Here is an 18,910-nt window from a genome sequence, read left to right on the forward strand (position 1 = left end):
AACATGTTTAACAGAAGCCCAAACTCACCCAGACAGCCCAATCCCACCTCAACAGAAATGATGATTGTGGTTTCAGAGCTGGTAATCCCTGCATGGGTGTGCAAAGCCATCTCAATACCTGTATTGAGGATGAAAACTCAGCCCTCAGATTGCTTTGTCTGATGAATGACATTGGACATTCGTTTCTTTGGAATAATCCTCTGGCCAATCAGCTGAGCATCAGAAAATTAATTGACTATTCAAAAATTGATAGGAAATTCTGCAAGAAGAAGGATACATCAAGGTATACCTCAAAAAAATACAACTGAATGGCATTGTAGATATCCCAATCAATCAAAACCTTATGTCAGCCGCTGATTAGATAAAGAATTATCTTTAGACATCTTCCATGCTGGGGCTTCCCAGACTAGGCCCTCCTGTTACATGCTAGCCAGGAATCCATAAACCGAACAGTGAAGAAGATCTCTGAAGAAACCATATCTCCTTTGCAGTAGTCAGTGTGTTCTATTCTGAGATTTAAATGTCCAGCAGCCCCTTTAAATGTCAGCCACTTTGACAACTCCTGTGAGAGGGCAACTGTTTAAATGAGTGAGGGAATAGTTGAGGTGTCAGGGTTGAGTTAAATCAGTGTGGGTTGGGGTTGAATTCAGGTTGGGCAATGTTGATCCAATGTGTGGACAGGTGGTGTTAAGAGTGAGGAAGGCTCATCAGATGCAAGGTGCTTGTCTAGCACCCAACAGACATGGGGAACAGGGAAGGTGTGCTGAAGATTGCTCAGTGATGCATTTGGGGAGCAAGGGTCTGTTTAATAGCTAGCCAGAAGTGTCAGTAGGTTCTTAATAATATTATATCCCCAGAATGATTATTAAAGTGAGTTGGAACCCTTCAAATTCAGGAGGCACAGATACAAGTGAATTGCCTCTTAGAAAATTCAATTTCATGGGCAATTCCTGGAGATACTACTGTGTCTGACAATCCACAAGGTCTCAATGCACAACCCTAGTCTGTGCTACTCCAACAACTCTCTGTCCATTGAAATAAGCTATTAAGAATTAGAGGGACCATAGTTATTATCACTAGAATAACATCCACACCCCCCAAAAAAAAATCCAAAGTTGCAAACTCTATCCCTCTCTCTGGGGATTATTGTACCAGAAACACACCAGTTCTTACACTTATATATATTTGTGAACAAGCACCAAGAGGACTACAGGCATGAGTGCCTGGCATTCTATGACAATGAGCAATGCTGATGACAATGCAGTGTCTCCATCTCCTACAGTACTATGGACAAATAACATTTCAGCTTGAGAAGGAAACTGTGTGTTATCCGTACAGATGTTAATGAAAAATCGTTGTGCTAGAACCAAAATTTCCAAACTTAAACCTTGCAAATCATCTGAAAGAGCAAAGTACTTCCACGAAACAATCTTGAAATATTTACACACATTGATTAAAAATATCAATCCATGCACAACAATGATGTAAGCCAGGTAATGTTCTCTCACTTAATGGAATCTTTATTCCATCCATACACATGCATAGTAACAACATTGTTGAGAAATAATTTCTATCAGAAGTAGAACAATATTTGTTTTATCACCAGTTGCAGTATTGTAACTCCATTATTCAGATATTATTGTCTCCAAGATGACTTTTGCAACAGCAAACTGCAACTACTAATTATATTTTCAATAATGTACAGCATGAAGGTTTCAACTACTGTTCAATACTGCTTCCAGTAATGTTGTTCATATTAAATTTTGCATTTTACAGCAAATGTTTCAAAAGTGAGACAAAAGCATCAGCGAAGGAAAGTACAGTAGATTACTATACAAGAATGTTAACAACTTCAATAAAACATACATACCTAAGTTTAAGAAAATGCATAGGAACAAACTGCTACATATATTTCATCTTATGCAAAGCCTACTAATTACTGTATATGCTGATATATAAGCTGCAATTTAGGTCTGAAAATGTATTAAATATGAAATGGAATTTTAGTAGTTTTTAAGGCCTACAATACCTTCGGCATTTGCAGTCTTAAGTTAATGCAACTTATATTCTGGCATTTACAGCAAAGTTGCAACAAATACAGGGATATTTGAATACACAAGTGCTTTACCTCACCAGTTTACCTACAAATGCTGTGTCTATGTATGTGACTCAGACCTCTTTCTACAGTGCAAACCGTAATTGTTTCACGAGAATAACTATACAATAACATTAAAAACAATTTCAGTATAAACTTTTTAAAATAAAAATTGAAATTTAACCACAGCAATGAATACTGCTTGGAAAATAAATTAATTCTGGTGAAAAATAGCACAGACATTTCACATCAATATCAAGACTTATGAACAGCATTATGAAATGACAGACTAGCCTCAAGCCATTGAACTACACAGCTATCCCTTGATTGTCCTGGTGTAACTGTCCTGACGTAACTCAAGCAGCATTTTTTATTTTTTAATACAAATTGTGCATGGCTAACACTAAACTATAGACAGATGCAGTGCATGACATTTCATTTTCATTTGACATGTTCCGCAGCATGTGACGAGCAGTAGAACTTCTTGTGAGTTATAAAGTTAGACAAGTTATTAAATTGAATGTCACAGAGACGACAGTATTTCCCACTGTTTGTGGGCTGGACAGAACCACCAATGCTTTTTGGTGTGTGCTCTTCCAGTGACGCTTTAGCTGAGGGCGAGGCATTTTCAGTCACAGGAGTGGGATTCTCAGCAACCCAAGAAGGAGATTGTTGGCTGACTGGGTGTTGGAAACTCTGGGATAAGCTATCTTGATGTGGGTTGCCTGAAAAAGGCCTGTTTTCCTGTTTGATTCCTCCATTGACTGCTATCATACCCCTGCTCTTTAGCACTGATGGAACAGGTTCCTTCTTCTGAAGAGAACATCCATTGGAAACAGAATGATCTCGAGAAGGATCAATCTTATCACGTGTGCCTTGCACCAGCTCATCCATTTCACTGCGTATGAAAACAGCTCCTGAAATATAGTCAGTAGGTTTAACTCCATAATATGGAGATAACTGCTCAGTCCCTGTCAATTTTTTTATTGCTCCAGGATAAAGGCAATTTGGATAGAGCAAGTTCTTGTTTTCTTCCTTAGCAGAAATGATTTGAGCTGCATCATTGAAAGTTTTCAGCCCCTGCACGGTTGTTAATTGTGTGGGGAATACACTTCCATTTGGAGAGATGAGCTTTGAGCTTTCATTTTTCTCACATGCGATTACACTTCTTTCATTGCTGCCTGCAGGGCTGATTGTTTCACTTTTCACCGAAGCACCTTCTTTTGGCAGCTCTTGAAATTTTGTTTGTTCTAAGTGAGCTACTTCACCACGTTGGTGCCCCATTCCTGGACAAAAGTTTTGCTTGTGAGCAAGGTAACTTTCTACTTTGTTAAAACTAATCTTGCACACGGTACATTCATGATAGTCTAAAAGTCTTTTAGGAGAACAGGCTGTTTTTTCGGTTTGAGGCGAACACTTTTTGCTTAAATCCATGGGAAGATCCAGTTCCATTCCGACAACGACAGGCAACGGGGCACTGCACTTGACAGATGTCACATTTCGAGTCCCAGGGATGGAGGGGTCCACATGCTTTCCAGGTAACAAGTCGGGTCTCTGGTGGGAGGGTTCACCTAGATTCTCCAGGGATTCTTGAGAAGACGTTCCAGGACTCCCCATGGCTGATACACTAATAAAAGCTTGATGGACCATCTGCGATCTCTGTTCCTGTTCTGGGAGGGAAATCTCATACATTTTCCGCCGCTTGCGGCTACGTATAGTTCTTTGCATTGCTGGTACCTTATTTGCCGCCATACGTTTCACTGGTGGGTCATGACGTGAAGCGCAGTAGTATTGTTTGTGCACAGCGTATGTTTCATGTCTGCTAAAGGTTATATTGCAAGCTTCACATGTAGTTTTATTCGGATCATTAGCGACGTCCAATATGGGAGTACCGGAGCAGTTCCCATCCTTGGACTTCCCATTCAATTGTTCATCATTGTTACTAGCAGCTGACTCTTTTTTTAACTGCGTAGAAATATCTTTTTCCGGACTTTTCCCATTTGAGCCAGCAACATCCACGACTACAGAAGAGTTAATATTAGTTGGCTGAACAAGTGAATTTTCTGGATCAGGTAAATTACAAAGGGCACTGTGAATGTTAATAGGACTATGCCCACTACTGGGACTAGCTGTCTCTGGCACCTTCTCACCAGTGTTGGCAAAGTCTGGTGACCTAGCTACATGCTGCCAGCGGGTGCTGCAGTAATGTTTTTTGTGAACCAAGTAGTTATCCAAGTTGTTGAACGTGATATTGCATTCAAAACAAATGGCCCCTTTTGGTACCAATGGACTGTAAACGACAGGGGGATAGTTGCTTCCACCCTGTCTTAACCTACGATGTACCAGTTCAGACATTTTAGCCAGGATTTCTGAAGCTTGGGGGACCATAGAGATATCTTGGGAGAGAGAGAACTGAGTAAGGAAGGGAGCCATCGGGACACTGGATCCTATGTTATGCTGAATTGGAGAAGAAGCAAGCCGTGGGCTGGACGGCTCTGATTTGATTCTGGTGTATGGGAAACCCTGTCTGTTTCCTGCAGGTTGTGTTTCATTCTTCAGACTTGTTAGACCCAACTGTACATTTTTCTCTAATTTTTCTCCCTCTGTGTCAGAGCAGATTTCTTTATTTTGGCTGATGCCTGGAGATGGAGGGACATCCTGTCTGCTTGCTGTATCTGCTATTATCGACTGCAAAATGTCCTCACTGTTGACTGGTGAGTGTTCATTTTCACTTTCCTTTCGCAACCTCCTGCTCTGACTGTGATGGAGCTCTTGGTGCTGCATCAGCTTCCCATGGTTCTGGAATCCAAAGTGGCAATGATTGCATTTGAAGGCAGCTGGTGTGAGGTGGGTGAGTACATGGTGTTGGAAACTCAATACATTGTCTGCTATGTAGTCACAGATGGTACATTTCAGGCTGGCACCAGCGGAAAGGGGCTCTTCAATTTTCAAATCTGTTCAGAAAGAAAACAGTTTTCACTATTGGAACTCCAGACTGATAGTAGACTTGCATTAGAAAGTCGATCAAGTAATGTTTGCCCTATACTTTGGCTCACATTTATTAACCTTGGTATTTATCTCTGTGAACTTATCAATTTTTAAAAATAAATCTGTATATCAAGTTTACATAACACTTTGAAAACCAAAAAAGCTAGCCATAATTCAGTTTTTTAACCACCCCTTGCTTTTTACAAAACTATGAATTGGGGATGTTTGGATTAACTTAACATTGCTAACATCGAAGTAGGGGAATTTAAAGAAATCAGAAATGATAGTGAACAATTTTGCTGAATTGATATTTCTCTTATTAAGACGATAGAGGAGCTATAGTTGTTATAACATAGTAACTGTTTCAAAACACATGGGTTAGTGCGTGCATTACAATAGCAGATAATAAAATGCCAATATAAAGTTAAGCATTTGTTACTTAACACTGTCAGGAATCACTTCCAGTCTGTTGTGGTCTTCTGAGCTTTTCTTTAAGGTACTTTAGCCATAGCCATCTGAAGGACAAACCACTAATAATGCAAGAGATCAGGCAATCTCTCTATTCTGTGAAGGATGTATCTCAACATGAGAGTAGATTTTTGCACAATGCCAGGTAGAATAGTCATTTTAAGGACTGTATGGGGACTTCTACACATTATTTATTTATTTACTATTAAAAAAGTATAAATTAAGAAACGATACAAGAAATAATGTGTCACATATAGCCTGCTGTATGCAAATGCAAAATGTCAGTGCATCACTGTATAAAATTATTTGAGAAATAAAATGATTTACAGCATTGAAGGAGTCCGTTTGGCCCACTGTATGTGTGTCATCAGATACTGCCTAACTCGACCTTTCAACTCTTGGTCCGCAGCCTGCAGCTTACGGAACATCAAATGCATATCCAATTTTTTTTAATGGCAATGATGCTTTTTGCCTTACCATACTTTAAAGAGAAACCTAGACAATCTTTTATTAGACTGATCAAATCATATGTTACAAATACTATATTAAAATAAAACAGGAGGTACTGAAACTGTTGAAAAGCTGTAATGCAATCTCAGGATTCAGATACCTGTCACTTCTCTGACATCTACCTTTATCAGAGCCTCTGACTGTGTTGTAGCCTTGGGGCTACACCCCAATAAGACATCAGCTACAATTAAAAAATATTTGTGCAAATATATATTTATCACACTGGAGAGAAGAAAACAGTACAGAAGACTTTAACAGAAAACATTTTGTGGTGGCTATTTAACAGCGAGTACAGAATTTTCCAATGTTGCCCTGGTAAATAGATGGAACAAATCTCCTCAGGGCACATACAATGTCCTAATACATCCGTAGCCTGCAAGAAGTGCTCAGTTGGAAAAAGTACTACAGGTACTTGTTGACAAACTGAAAAATGACTGTTGAAGTATATTTAAAGAAACTAAAATGACAACCAAAAATTTAGCTGAATAAACGAGTGCCTAATTAGGTTGATAGTCCTCTGTCAACTGACATAGACATTCAGTGTTGCAAAAGAAAATGGTTAGTGCCTACGTTAAAACAGCAGTTAATACAGCATTATGTAAAACTAAGCATTTTATTGGTTTCTAATGCCACAAATCACTTTCAGGTTATTGTGGACTTAATGAGTTTCTAAAAGATGCCTGACATTCAGAGTTAAAGGTAAATTAAAATAGATTCTTATTTGAATATAGACAATAAGAGGTGATATCATTGTGGTATTCATTTTTATTCAATACATGTCTTTCACTAAACACAATTTTCAAATAGAAAAGCTGGAATTAACATATATTTAAATATTTCAGTACAACACATTGAAACAAAGTTCTTCCATTTCTAACAATGGAGCAGGATGTTATCTTTCCCCATTGTAATCATTAAAAAAAATTAATACATACAAAAAATGATTTTATTTATTTTCCTTAAAGTTAATGCAGAGATAAGAATGGTGGATGGCTCAGTGGTTAGCCGCTGCTGCCTCATAGTGACAGGCCCCTAGGTTCCATTCTACCCTTAATGACTGTCTGTGTGGAGTTTGCACATTTGCTCTGTCTCTGCATAGGATTCCTCTGGGTAGTCTGGCTTCCCCCTCCCAATACTTCAAAGATGTGCAAGTTAGATAGCCATGGGAAATGTAAGGTTGATGGAGTGGGCCTGAGTAGGATGTCCTTTGGAAGTTGGTGTGGACTTGATGGGCTGAATGGCCTGCTTCCACAATGTAGGGATTCTACATTGTGGAATCCATTGTGGAATCAATCATGAAACTCAGTTAATTGTCAGTGAATCGAAATGGAATGAAATTCTCAAATCTTTACTTGCACTGTGTACATGGTGAGGAGCTAGGATAATGGAATGAATTTGTAAGCTCACCACAGCAGGCTGCAACATAGGCCCAGTTTTATTTCCACATACTTTTGAAAATTAAGAATATCAGTTCAGCAATGATCTGCACTTCAGTTTATAATCTAGATAATATTCCTTAAGAGCACAAAGGAAAGCTTTGAAGATCATAACCTCAACTTTAAATACCACTCCCTGATAAACAAGATCCAGCCCTGGTTTCTAAGTGGCAAAGTCTCCACTCCTCCCAACTATGTAACAGCTGTTGAGCTGTTAATTGGCTTGAGGTGTTCCTTCAGTCCCAATCAGTCTTCGGTAACTGTCAGACAATCCAATGGGCAGCAGCTTGTAATTCCCGACAGATGGGCACTGCTGGGACTTGCATTCAGTCCTGAAGAAGTTATGCTGTGATGGACCCCAAAAATTAGGGTAAAATCCCTGCTGAGGGAGTCCGAGGTGATGTAATTATGCCATGGCGGAAATGGCAAAGTGAGGAAAGGATAAGTAATGTGTAGGGAGCCTCAATGGCCATGCATTGGCTTTGCACTTAAGCACCTCAATTGGCTCATGGATGGATGGACTTCCCAAAGCCACCTCACTGCTGGTAAAAACACAACCCACCATCTGCCATCCTCTTGGTTGACAGCTGTAAAATCCAGTCCTAAATTGTAAAGGGGAATGGGACTCTCTCAAGGTTTGCAGACCTGTTGACCACGGTCCAATTACTTCATTTTATTTTAACCCGAAACTTGAGCATGGGAGCCATGGAGGTTTCTTTGCCAGGCAAAAACTATCCGGAACAGCAACGAATGAAAACAGCAAAGGCCGAGCACATTAAGATATTTATTTCAGATTCCACGTAAGGAACAAAACTGTGCTCCTGAGCTCCACCGATAAATACTTGGCCCTCTCAAGTGCCATACTTCTTTCCACTTCTCCCGATCAGGATTTCATCCCATAGAAGTACAGAAACTATGCTGCTGGGTCTGATTTAGAGGCTGGACACCTGTTTCTCCACAACCTTGTGGTCATTTTAGGTTGAGAAGCCAGCAAGCAGCATAAAAATGAAACCCATCTGTTAAATTTGCCCAGCCTGTCATGCTGTCGTTGCAAGCCACCCATTCCTACATAGCTACTTAAGGATTAAAATCAAGATCTGTGTGTCTGCACTATTGGAAAGGCACTCTTTATGCTTGCAATAACCCAATTATCATGGGCGCAATATGAAAAAACATTTGCATGCTGTTGCATTTGCAGTGACCTTTTAGGTGAGTGTGAAATTATCCTTGCATTGGATACGTGTTTATTACTAGAATGAAGCCCAAACCAAATTCAACAACTGAAAATTAAAACAAAGGTCAGGTTCTAAGCGTCTGAAGAATAGAAATGTAAATGTGTAACAGGTTAACTAACACTTGAAATATTGGCAAACATTTCAGTTTGTGCCCCACGACACGATAGACTTCCTCAGACTTTGTTGATCGTGACTGTGTCCAACTCAAATTGACTGATAGAACACAGCAACAAACTGATTTAGTGCCAACTAATGTATTATGGCAGAAAGGTATATGTGCACAAATAAAATCTTCTCAGCAAATTTATGTTGAAATGGTAGGATGCATAATTTGTTTTATTTGAGAAGACACTGGCTTGTGTTACATAGAACATTGAACATAGAACAATGCAACGCAGAACAGGCCCTTCGGCCCTCGATGTTGCACCAACCTGTGAACTAATCTAAGCACATCCCCTACACTATCCCATCATCATCCATATGCTTATCCAAGGACTGTTTAAATGCCCCTAATGTGGCTGAGTTAACTACATTGGTAGGCAGGGCGTTCCATGCCCTTACCACTCTGAGTCAAGAACCTGCCTTTGACATCTGTCTTAAATCTATCACCCCTCAAGTTGTAGCTATGCCCCCTCATACAAGCTGATGTCATCATCCTAGGAAAAAGACTCTTACTGTCCACCCTATCTAATCCTCATTAACATATCTTATACTTGTGGTTTCTTCTGCCTTCTCTTTTTGTTCACCTAGTTTTAAAGACATTATTTCTAGGTGGATGCTATTCTAAAACTAACCACTAGGAGTCAGCTAGGAACATTATAAGTTTGGCTGTTGCATTTGTCCTCACGATTAGTGGAGGAATGCGTGGTCTGCCTATATACCAGCCGACAACAACTCTGTTTAAGTCTGTAATTCAGCCCTGGAACAATTGGAGGTGCAATCCCATGTCCTACCTTGCAGTAGTGTCCTAATTTGCTACCTTTATGTAATTTACTTATTACTGTCGATAGATTTGCAACAGCACTGTAACATCTGCAGTGCCAATTAAGGAACACTGTTCATTTAATTTCTTTTTTAACATGAATGAACAGCTTAACTGGGCAAATAATGTTTGCTCCAGAATGTACTTTCATTGAGGTAGGTTGCTATTAATTTAAGTCAACTTATCTAACACATGCACATTTACTAATACTCTGATAAGACTTCAATGGGGATACTGCAACTTCCACATTTAACATAAAGCTGCATTTCTAGTTGTGTTTTGTAATGGTTAGTTTGAGATATAGTGCTATTCAAATCATTTACTATCTTTGACTACTGTGATTATAATTTAACAGGCTAGAAACAGCATCCTAATTATCCCTTAGTTCAGTCTATGTAACTTTCTAAACTCCAGTTTTCAGCTATGAGTAAATTGACAATGCAAAATTCAAATTACCCCATGGTGACTCTTACCACTGTGTGAATTCATGTGAATTTCAAGAGCCCTGGCATTGGAGAAGCTCTTGTTGCAATGTGGGTAAGGGCATGGTTGCTGAAGAGGACCAGCCTCTTTCTCGTCTGATAGAGAGGATGCTTCCCTTTGTCTCCCACTGCAGTAATACATGAGGTGAGCCTGCAGGTTGCGTTCACTGCGGTACCAAATTCCACATGACTTGCATGGAAAGATATCCTCTGCAAAGAAAGAATACATGTATATTATAGTATTGGTGATATCAGCCAGTTTTTAATTATTAAAACAATTTTGTGGTTATATTAAGTTTTTTTTGCTTTCTTCAAGATTGTGAAATAATCAGGCCTCCATTTTTTTCATCCAAATTAACCAATTATTCAAATTCTGTCACATTAAGCTTCTTTAAAACATGCATGTGAGGAATTCTGGATATGGAACATAAAGAATAACCTTTTGTTCAGTCTTAATTCTACCAGTGTTTTATTTAAATTGGTAACTATCTAATCTTTGATCATGGTGAGACAGTCTCTGCTTCTGTAAAACAGAAACAAAAACAAACAAAAAAATTGGCCAGGCAGCATCCCAGGAAAAAACAGAGAAATTAATGTCACAGATGTTGCAAGCACAGACCACTTTGCTTTGAAAGAAGGTCCACATTCAAAACTTCAAGCCCTCTATTCCCTCCAAAGATGCAGACTGATTTGCCGGTATTTTCTGGGTTTTTTTTTCAGGTTTCCAGCATCCATAGTGTTTGCTTTCCAATTCTGTGGTACTGTTCATTGATCCTATATTCTAAACAGACATTGTACAAAACATTCCACTTTGAAAGAAGCATTAAAAAAAGTAATTATGTATTGTGGGCCCATTATATGTTGCCTGTTTCGTTCTTTAAAAATTGATTTTAAGTGGAAGAGAAATCAGGTGGGGTGCAGAACAGGTGGTAATCCATTAACATATACTTATATCTCCATTAAATTTGAAATTTTTACTTATGTTGAAAGCTGTAATTGGAAATTCGTAAATTAATAGACAATTCACTTTCCTTGACATCAAGAGTAACAGTCAACTTCTTTTTCTGGCCCAGCCTTTTTTATTTTTCATCATGTGATTTAAAGGGGTAACTTCACTCTGGCAAATGCTTACAGTAGTTGTGTGAGATTATGTAATTGCGTCAAAAGGCATTGATGCAATTGCAAGACGCTCTCATGAAAAAATGACACCCTTCTACTTCCCTCAAGTAATACAAGGTTTGTCAAGATTTCAGGTTTCTGCTAAGAAGAACTGCACAAATTATGTACATTTATCAAATGTAAGTATAAGGGAATATGATCCATGAGATAAATGTAAATATCACAAAATGTGCTTGTTGTAATGCAGCGGAACAGATGACACATAAGTGATTCACAGTGAGTCTGGGTTTAAGCCAGTTAACCAGCATTAACATTCCTCACGTTGTTTCATTAAAGCCAATCTGAGCTGAAGTTCATCAGCTTTCCTGCCAAAAAACAAAGTGCTATGTCTTAAAGCAATAGTCACAACGCTTGTAAAGTATTCATATGAGTTGGTTTGGGCAGACATGAGAATAAATATTTTCACAAGAACTTCTCATACGTGTTAGTTTATGTAAAAATCTGTAAGGGTACAGAAAATGAAAAACCATTTTATGACCACATCAATTTTTTCACTGCAATTTCACACAAAATACTTCCTGTCATATGCATAACCTTTAAAAAGCAGATTAAAACTATTTTCTACTTGATTACTTAAGGACAGTTATCTCATGTCAAAAATAAAAGACTCATGACTATATAAGCGTAATCTAAACTTACTGTTTACTATTGCAGTAGGTAAAATAGATGCCATAGCCGCTTGCTGAGGGAGCAACTGTATTGTGTCCAGTAGGCGAGCTGGATACATGCCCTCTGTGATGGCCAGTTGGCTGACAGCTTGAAGTCTTGAGTCAAATTCCACTGCAAATGCAATCAGTTCCTCACCCTCTGACAGCATTTTAGTCATTGTACACCAAAGCTGGCCCCCTAAAGAAAAGGAAAAGAAAAGGAAGAGTTCTATTGATTAATCACAAACTAAATTACTTAAGAAGATCCAACAAATTATTCACAAGATTGTCCTTATTTCATCTATGTCATGAAGTTTAGCAATTTTGTTTTCATATTTATTGGTTCTGACTTAGATTCAGGCAGCGGTTACTGACCGTGAATACAATTGTGTTGCAAAATGAAAGGTTGCAGTCCTGTCCTCAGCAGGCCTGTTCTGTTCTCACCTGACAAGACTGGCAGACACGGGGAGAATCTGCAAACTCCACACAGACAGTCAGCCAAGGGTGGAATCAAACCTGGGTCCCTGGCGCTCTGAGATAACAGTGCTAACCTTAGAGTTATGAGAATGTGGCTCAGTTTAAACTGAGTAAGAAGGTTGAGAGTTTAACCCCCATTTCAGACTCAACATGCAATGAATTGACACTTCAGTATGGCACCAAGAAAGTATTGAATTGTCAAAGGTATTGATATAGGCTGAGCCACTGAAATAAACTAGGTTTTTTCAGGCTTTTATGACACCTTTCTACAGAAAAAAAGTCAAATCCCAGATGTCCTTTCTTTGCTCACATTCATCTTTGACAAATATCATCAATTTCACTGTCAATGCAGTTTATTAGACCTTGCGTGGGACATGGTAGCCTCTGTAGCAAGGCAACAGACCACACTAAAAAATGTCAGCACAGTGTGGAGCTGGTGGAACACAGCAGGTCAGACAGCAGAGGTGCAGGAAAGTTGACATTTTGGGTTTACACCCTTCATCGGGACTCCAAGACTCTTACCTCCTAGACATTAAAAAAATGTAAATGATTGACTGTGAAGCTCTAAGGATGTACATTACACTTAAACAGTAAGTTACAGTTCGTAAATCTGCCCCATTGGCAATTCATCAATTCTCCCCATCTGTGATCCTGAATTTTCTGGACTTCTTCTGAACATAACCCACTGATGCAGGTCAGATGGCAAAAAGATTGCTGTCAGGGCAAACACTTAGAAAGCATTTTGAAAGGATTCTGCCTCTCCAGAGAGGGGCAAGGAACATCGGGTCTCAATTGCAATTATATTTTTGACAGAAATAATATTCTCAGTTCATATTAAAAGGATGGCAAAATTTTCCACTAAACTGGAAATTAAGTAAACAGATTACACGCTGTATTTGTGAACAATTTAATACGAGGATAGAAAGAGCCGGTTTGAAAATGTGAATGGCAAAACAACATAAATATTTTGATAAGATAACAAAGTGTGGGGCTGGATGAACACAGCAGGCCAAGCAGCATCTTAGGAGCACAAAAGCTGACGTTTTGGGCCTAGACCCTTCATCAGAAAAGTCAAAATGTTTTGACTATGATTTCATGACCATTATAAAGAAAGTTGAAACTTATGTAACCTATTTCATATAAAATCTTCCAGTCACTGGCAAATGTGGAAACCTTTATAGTCTGTCATTTTTGGATTGTAACACATTTCATAAATTAATCTTATTGTATGACAGCAAAAATTTAAAACTTTCTCTAATCTGTGTTTGTCAACATGCCATGCCTGAATAATAGTTAAATGTTTTAAAACTAATCGATGGTGAAATAGTCAAAGTTTGATGCTTTCCTTCCTTCCACTGATTCCCATCTGTTTTATCAACTTGCTTATTCTAACAAGGAAGTCTAAGCACTGTCTAATAGTGGGAGAATGGAAGCTATGGGTGTTTAATCGTCTCATTACCAGATGGTGTCTATGAGGAAAATACCAGTCTCTGGATGTGAAGTGTAGAAGATAACCCCTCTTAACTCTTCATCTTGGATTCACTATGACCTCAGGTCCAGCAATTTGATTCTCTCTTCATGATAAAATGAAAAAGACAAGTGGACATATTATATGGCTGTGAGGGAAAAAAACAGGAAAACTGGAGCTAATTTTGTGTGGTCCAGCTCTACAAATAGGCTGGATTTTCTTGGTGTTTGAATTCAGTAAGTTTCATGTTGTGATATCATTTCTACTCTGGAAGTACTGCTTTGAATGATTCTCTGCATGGGAGAGGTGGGAAATGGGCCTCCCGCACTGGCATGGTGACATGATGGCCATGTACATGGAAATGATTGTGTCAAGCCTGATCAATGCCTGCTGCCAACTTCTACAAGTAAAATTGAGGTCTCCTGAAGGAAACATAATCAATGACAGTGCTGAATGAACATTGAATTGGGAATATTCTCACCGCTGATGATACTGTTGGCTGACAATTTGATGTGCCTGCCAAAACCAGTCCAGCACAAAATAATATCACAGTCCTTTACATGCTTCCTTGATTTCTCACTCTGCTGCCTGAGAAGGGCTAGCTCTGAAGGCCGATAGGCCTGGTCTCTGCACTTTCCTTTAAGTGGCTGCACACTCTGACCTACGTAGGAATACAAAATTGCACAGTAGTCCAGCTCACGGGCTACGTGCTGCCTCAACTTTTCTGACCTTGACAGCACTACAGGTGCTTCAACAGGAGAAGCACTCAGCACTTGCCCTAAACATGAGAATGTCTAGCCCAATATTAAGTAATCATAGATGCTCTACAGTTTGAAGTTAGCCCGTTCAGCTGATCGAGCCCCACTGACCCTCCAAAGATCCTCTGACCCAGACCCAGGCCCTTACCCTATCCCTGTAATCCTGCATTTCTCATGGCTGATCCACCTAGCCTGCATATCCCTGGACACTATTGACAATTTAGCATGGACTATCCATCTAATCTGTACATCTTTGAACTATGGGAGAAAACCAGAGTACCTGGAGGAAACTCACACAGACACAGGGAGAAAGTATAAACTCCGCACAGAAAGTTGCCTGAGGGTAGAATTTAACCGGAGTCCCTGGCATTGTAAGCCATCATATCACACACTTCATCTCACTCTGTCTGCTTCTCACAGAGTTTTGTCCAGCTGGAATTTAGCTGCACATTATTGACATGTGCCAAGCTTATATTTGCATGGCTAGGCCACCATGCAAATACTCTACTTTAGTAATGAAATGAGGCTACAAACCATCAGCACCTCTGTATCATCGAAGGATGTCAACCTAATGAAATAGCACACACATGGAAAGCACATACACTGACCCATGTATGTCATCTAACGCTAGCCTGTTGGTGATAGTGAAATCCCCATTAAGATGAGTAAGAGGAACATGTGACCATGGTTTGGCGACGGTTCTTGTAGGGCTGTCATCCAGGGAATCATCATGATTTGGGGTGAGGAGGGGACACATTGTTTGGCTGACACTGTACTTGTAAGGAAAGCCTATATTAACAGCATGCTGAGTACTGGAATGCTCCATCATGAGAGTTCCAGGCTTGCCTCTTATGAGATTTCCCAACCTTACTGGGGTGTTCCCACCCCTGTGAGCTGAAGGATACCTCAGACAGGAGGAAAAGAAGTCAAAGAAAGCATGAAACAAGTACACCAAGCACCAGTGCAGGTACGTACACCTTGTTGGATAGTGTTACAGCTGGTGATACAAAATCAGGAACACTGCTTTAGTGAAACAAACTAAAACAGTAATTACTGAAGAAACATTGCAGATCTGGCAGTATCTGTGAAGAGAAAACAGCTGAAAAAGAGCTGCTTGTTTCTGATCTCCAGCATCCACGTATGTATTTTAGTGCATAGCTTTAGTGTGCAAGATACACCTAAAGACAATACATCTCAGAGGTCAGTTTTAGTGATGCTCCATGGAGCATTGAGGAAGGATCTCAAGAGTCATGGTTTGGGGATCCGTTCTTGGCAGAAGTTGTGGGTTAGAGATCCCTGCGAAATTGCAAACTAGTGCACTGCATTAAGAAGATTTTGTGATTGGATGGACAAGTCTCATGGATTCCAGCACATGAGCCCCTCCCATGAAAAACTGGCAGTTTTCAGGAGGAGCTACATAATGCATTATCTGCAACATAATATCCTGCATAGATATCATCTGGACCAGTCTATTAAGAGCCTAAGCTAGCCAGTTCTTCTTCAGGACTGATCTGAAGTGCTAAAGAAGGGTTCTGTTCCAAAAAATTGACTTGCCTGCTGCACAGAGAGATCTGACCTGCTGCGCTTTCCAGCTCCATATTTTTGGACCCCAGAACTTGTATGCTGATTTCTAGAGCATATAAGAGAAGGCACAAACCCTGATTGGGCCAATGCTGCATGTGGATGTATGGAATATCAGCTGCATCCCAAGCAGTCCCCATCAGATCAGCAGGAAAGCACATTAAAAGTTGAACATTTCAAGGTGTGGAGTGGATAAGGGTTCTTAGTGGCTTGTGGGAACCTCACAATGTTCAGCCCCTCTGATAGTGAACCTCTGTGATCCAGATCTCTCCAGAGATGAAGCCAATGCAGTCAATGGTAGGGTCTGTGAATAAAGAGGCTGACCACTGCTGCCTTTACTGCCACTTTGCCAAAGAAATGAGCAGCTTTCTTCAGCTCCACCAAGGCAACAAAGGAAGCATATTGTAGCAGTCTGAATGTCTGCAGGGCACTGGGTCAACTAGATTACTGAATGGATCACGAATGGTATGTTACGTAAGTATTTGGAAAATAGTTTTAAAAATAAGTTTTTGGGGCAGCACGGTGGCTCAGTGGTTAGCACCGCAGCCTCACAGCGCCAGGGACCCAGGTTCAATTCCTTCTCAAATTGCAGAGTAAATTCTTTCATATTATGGTCACTGCCTCCTAAGGGTTCCTTCACCTTAAGCTCCCTTATGAAGTCTGCCTCATTGCACAACACTAAATCCACAATTGCCTGTTCTCTCATGGGTTCCACCACAAGTTGCTCCTAAAATCTCTCTCATAGATATTCCACAAATTCTTTTTCTTGTGATCCATTACCAACCTGATTTTCCCAGTTCACCTACATTCTAGAATCCCCCATGACCACTGTAATCTTGTGTTTCTTACACGCCTTTTCTATCTTCTTGTGTATCTTGTGCCCCAAATCCTGACGACTGTTCAGAGGCCTGAACATAACTCCCATTTTTATTTTACCTTTGCAGTTCTGCAATTCTACCCATAAAGATTCTACATCGTCTGATGCTACTTCATTTCTTGCTTTTCTCTTGAGTGGCAGAGGCTGAGGGGAGACTTGATCTATAAATGCATTGATAGTGTCGATAGTCAGAATCTTTTTTCCCCAGTTTAAAATCTCTAATACTTGGGGGCATGCATTTCATGTAAGGGGGGCAAAGTTTAAAGGCGGTGTGAGGGGAAAATTCTTTACACTGAGAGTAGGAGGCGTCTGGAATGCACTGCCATGGGTGGTGGAGGCGGCAGATAGGGGTATTTAAGAAACTTTTAGATAAACCCATGAATATGCATGGATTGGAGAATGCCTTGTATTTTTTGAGGTTTTTGTATAATCCAATTTTTAATTCAGTCCTTTCTTACTAATGCTCTTGTTCTCCTGCTCCGTATGTCTGGCTGTTATCACGAGTGTCGGTTATCCTTTAGTCTATCAACCAAGTGTCTGTTACTTACACAATAAAATGAAAACTGAAAAAATTGGAAATACTCCAGTCAGGCAGATCAACCATTTTAGGTTGATGACCTTTCATCAGAATGACTTGTCTGTTCTTTATGTTTGATTCAGGACTTTAGGTGTCAGTAAGCAGTTAGATATGAACACGGAGCTTAGTCCCGAGTCCAATTCACAGATAAATTTTTTAGCCTGAATGCTAGGAAGCAGATCAGCAGATGGAATCCTCTTACACTTTAGCTGTTTACCTCAAAGGCCACTAAGACCAATGTTCTTCCCGCACATCTGACTGAGATCAATCACTCAGAACAAACCAAATTAAGTCTCTTATGTTTCTATTTCACAAAATGCAGTGCAATTACCAACTGACTGAGTGGGAGACTAGATGTTTTTGCCAAACCTGCCATAGACCTTGCAGATTTAAAATAGACTTTTCTAAAACAGCTAATTCAATATGAACTCTGCTGTTCATTAGTGAAGCAAATACTGTAGTTTTTGATAAGTAACTAGAGTGTTTATCTTCTAATATGACAGCACTTTTACACACACTTCATTTTTTCCTTCTGAAGATTAAAGTTTTGAAAATGACTATTTGCAAGAATCTGGTAGAGGAGATAAGAACAAGTAAGATATGTTAACAGACTGACAGAATTAGGACATTGTATGGAAACTCAGGCCAATTAATTAAACCAGTCTGTTGGTTTTCAACAATTTGCAAACAAGCCTATGTAAAACCCTTCATCATTTTCAACATTTTTTTCAAACGGAAAGTGATTATGACAATCAACTTCTGCATCTGGTTATGTTTGCAGATTGATGATATAATTATTGTGTACAAAGCTCTCCTGTGGAAAATAATATATGATAGTATGATTTTAAATAATATGCTATGCGGCAACAAAAATTAGACCAGATTAAAAGGTTCATTTGAGTAGAGCCAGGAGACAAACAAATCCTAAAAATCTTCCTAAATGTGTTCAGTTTATGAGCCAAGACCATGTAAATGTGTAATGCAGATGGCCTTCAAGCTTTCGCCTTCACCCCAAAATAATGCAACTTGCTAAAAATTCAATGCACTGTACACCTAACATTTGCTGTTGGATGTCTGACTCTCTAAACCTATATCAGTAGCATCTGGGAAAATTGAGGCTATGAAGCTCATCTTGTGTCAGTCTCTCAAG

General features: G+C 39.5%; 1 protein-coding gene across 8 annotated transcripts in view; it reads right to left on the bottom strand.

The window, feature by feature from the left end:
- Positions 1–1,524: 1,524 nt before the first annotated feature.
- zfpm2a (zinc finger protein, FOG family member 2a) overlaps positions 1,525–18,910 on the bottom strand; it is an 825,184-nt gene continuing 807,798 nt past the window's right edge. For all 8 annotated transcript variants that reach the window (XM_048529624.2, XM_059646028.1, XM_059646030.1 and 5 more), the window contains 3 exons: positions 12,015–12,221; positions 10,188–10,406; positions 1,525–5,049 (listed from right to left, as the gene is read on the bottom strand). In XM_048529624.2, the coding sequence (XP_048385581.2) occupies positions 2,537–5,049; positions 10,188–10,406; positions 12,015–12,221 (2,939 nt within the window). In that variant the 3' untranslated portion in view covers positions 1,525–2,536. The remainder of the gene's footprint in view (positions 5,050–10,187; positions 10,407–12,014; positions 12,222–18,910) is intronic.

The sequence above is a fragment of the Stegostoma tigrinum genome, chromosome 5 (assembly GCF_030684315.1).
Source record: "Stegostoma tigrinum isolate sSteTig4 chromosome 5, sSteTig4.hap1, whole genome shotgun sequence".
NCBI lineage: Eukaryota > Metazoa > Chordata > Chondrichthyes > Orectolobiformes > Stegostomatidae > Stegostoma > Stegostoma tigrinum.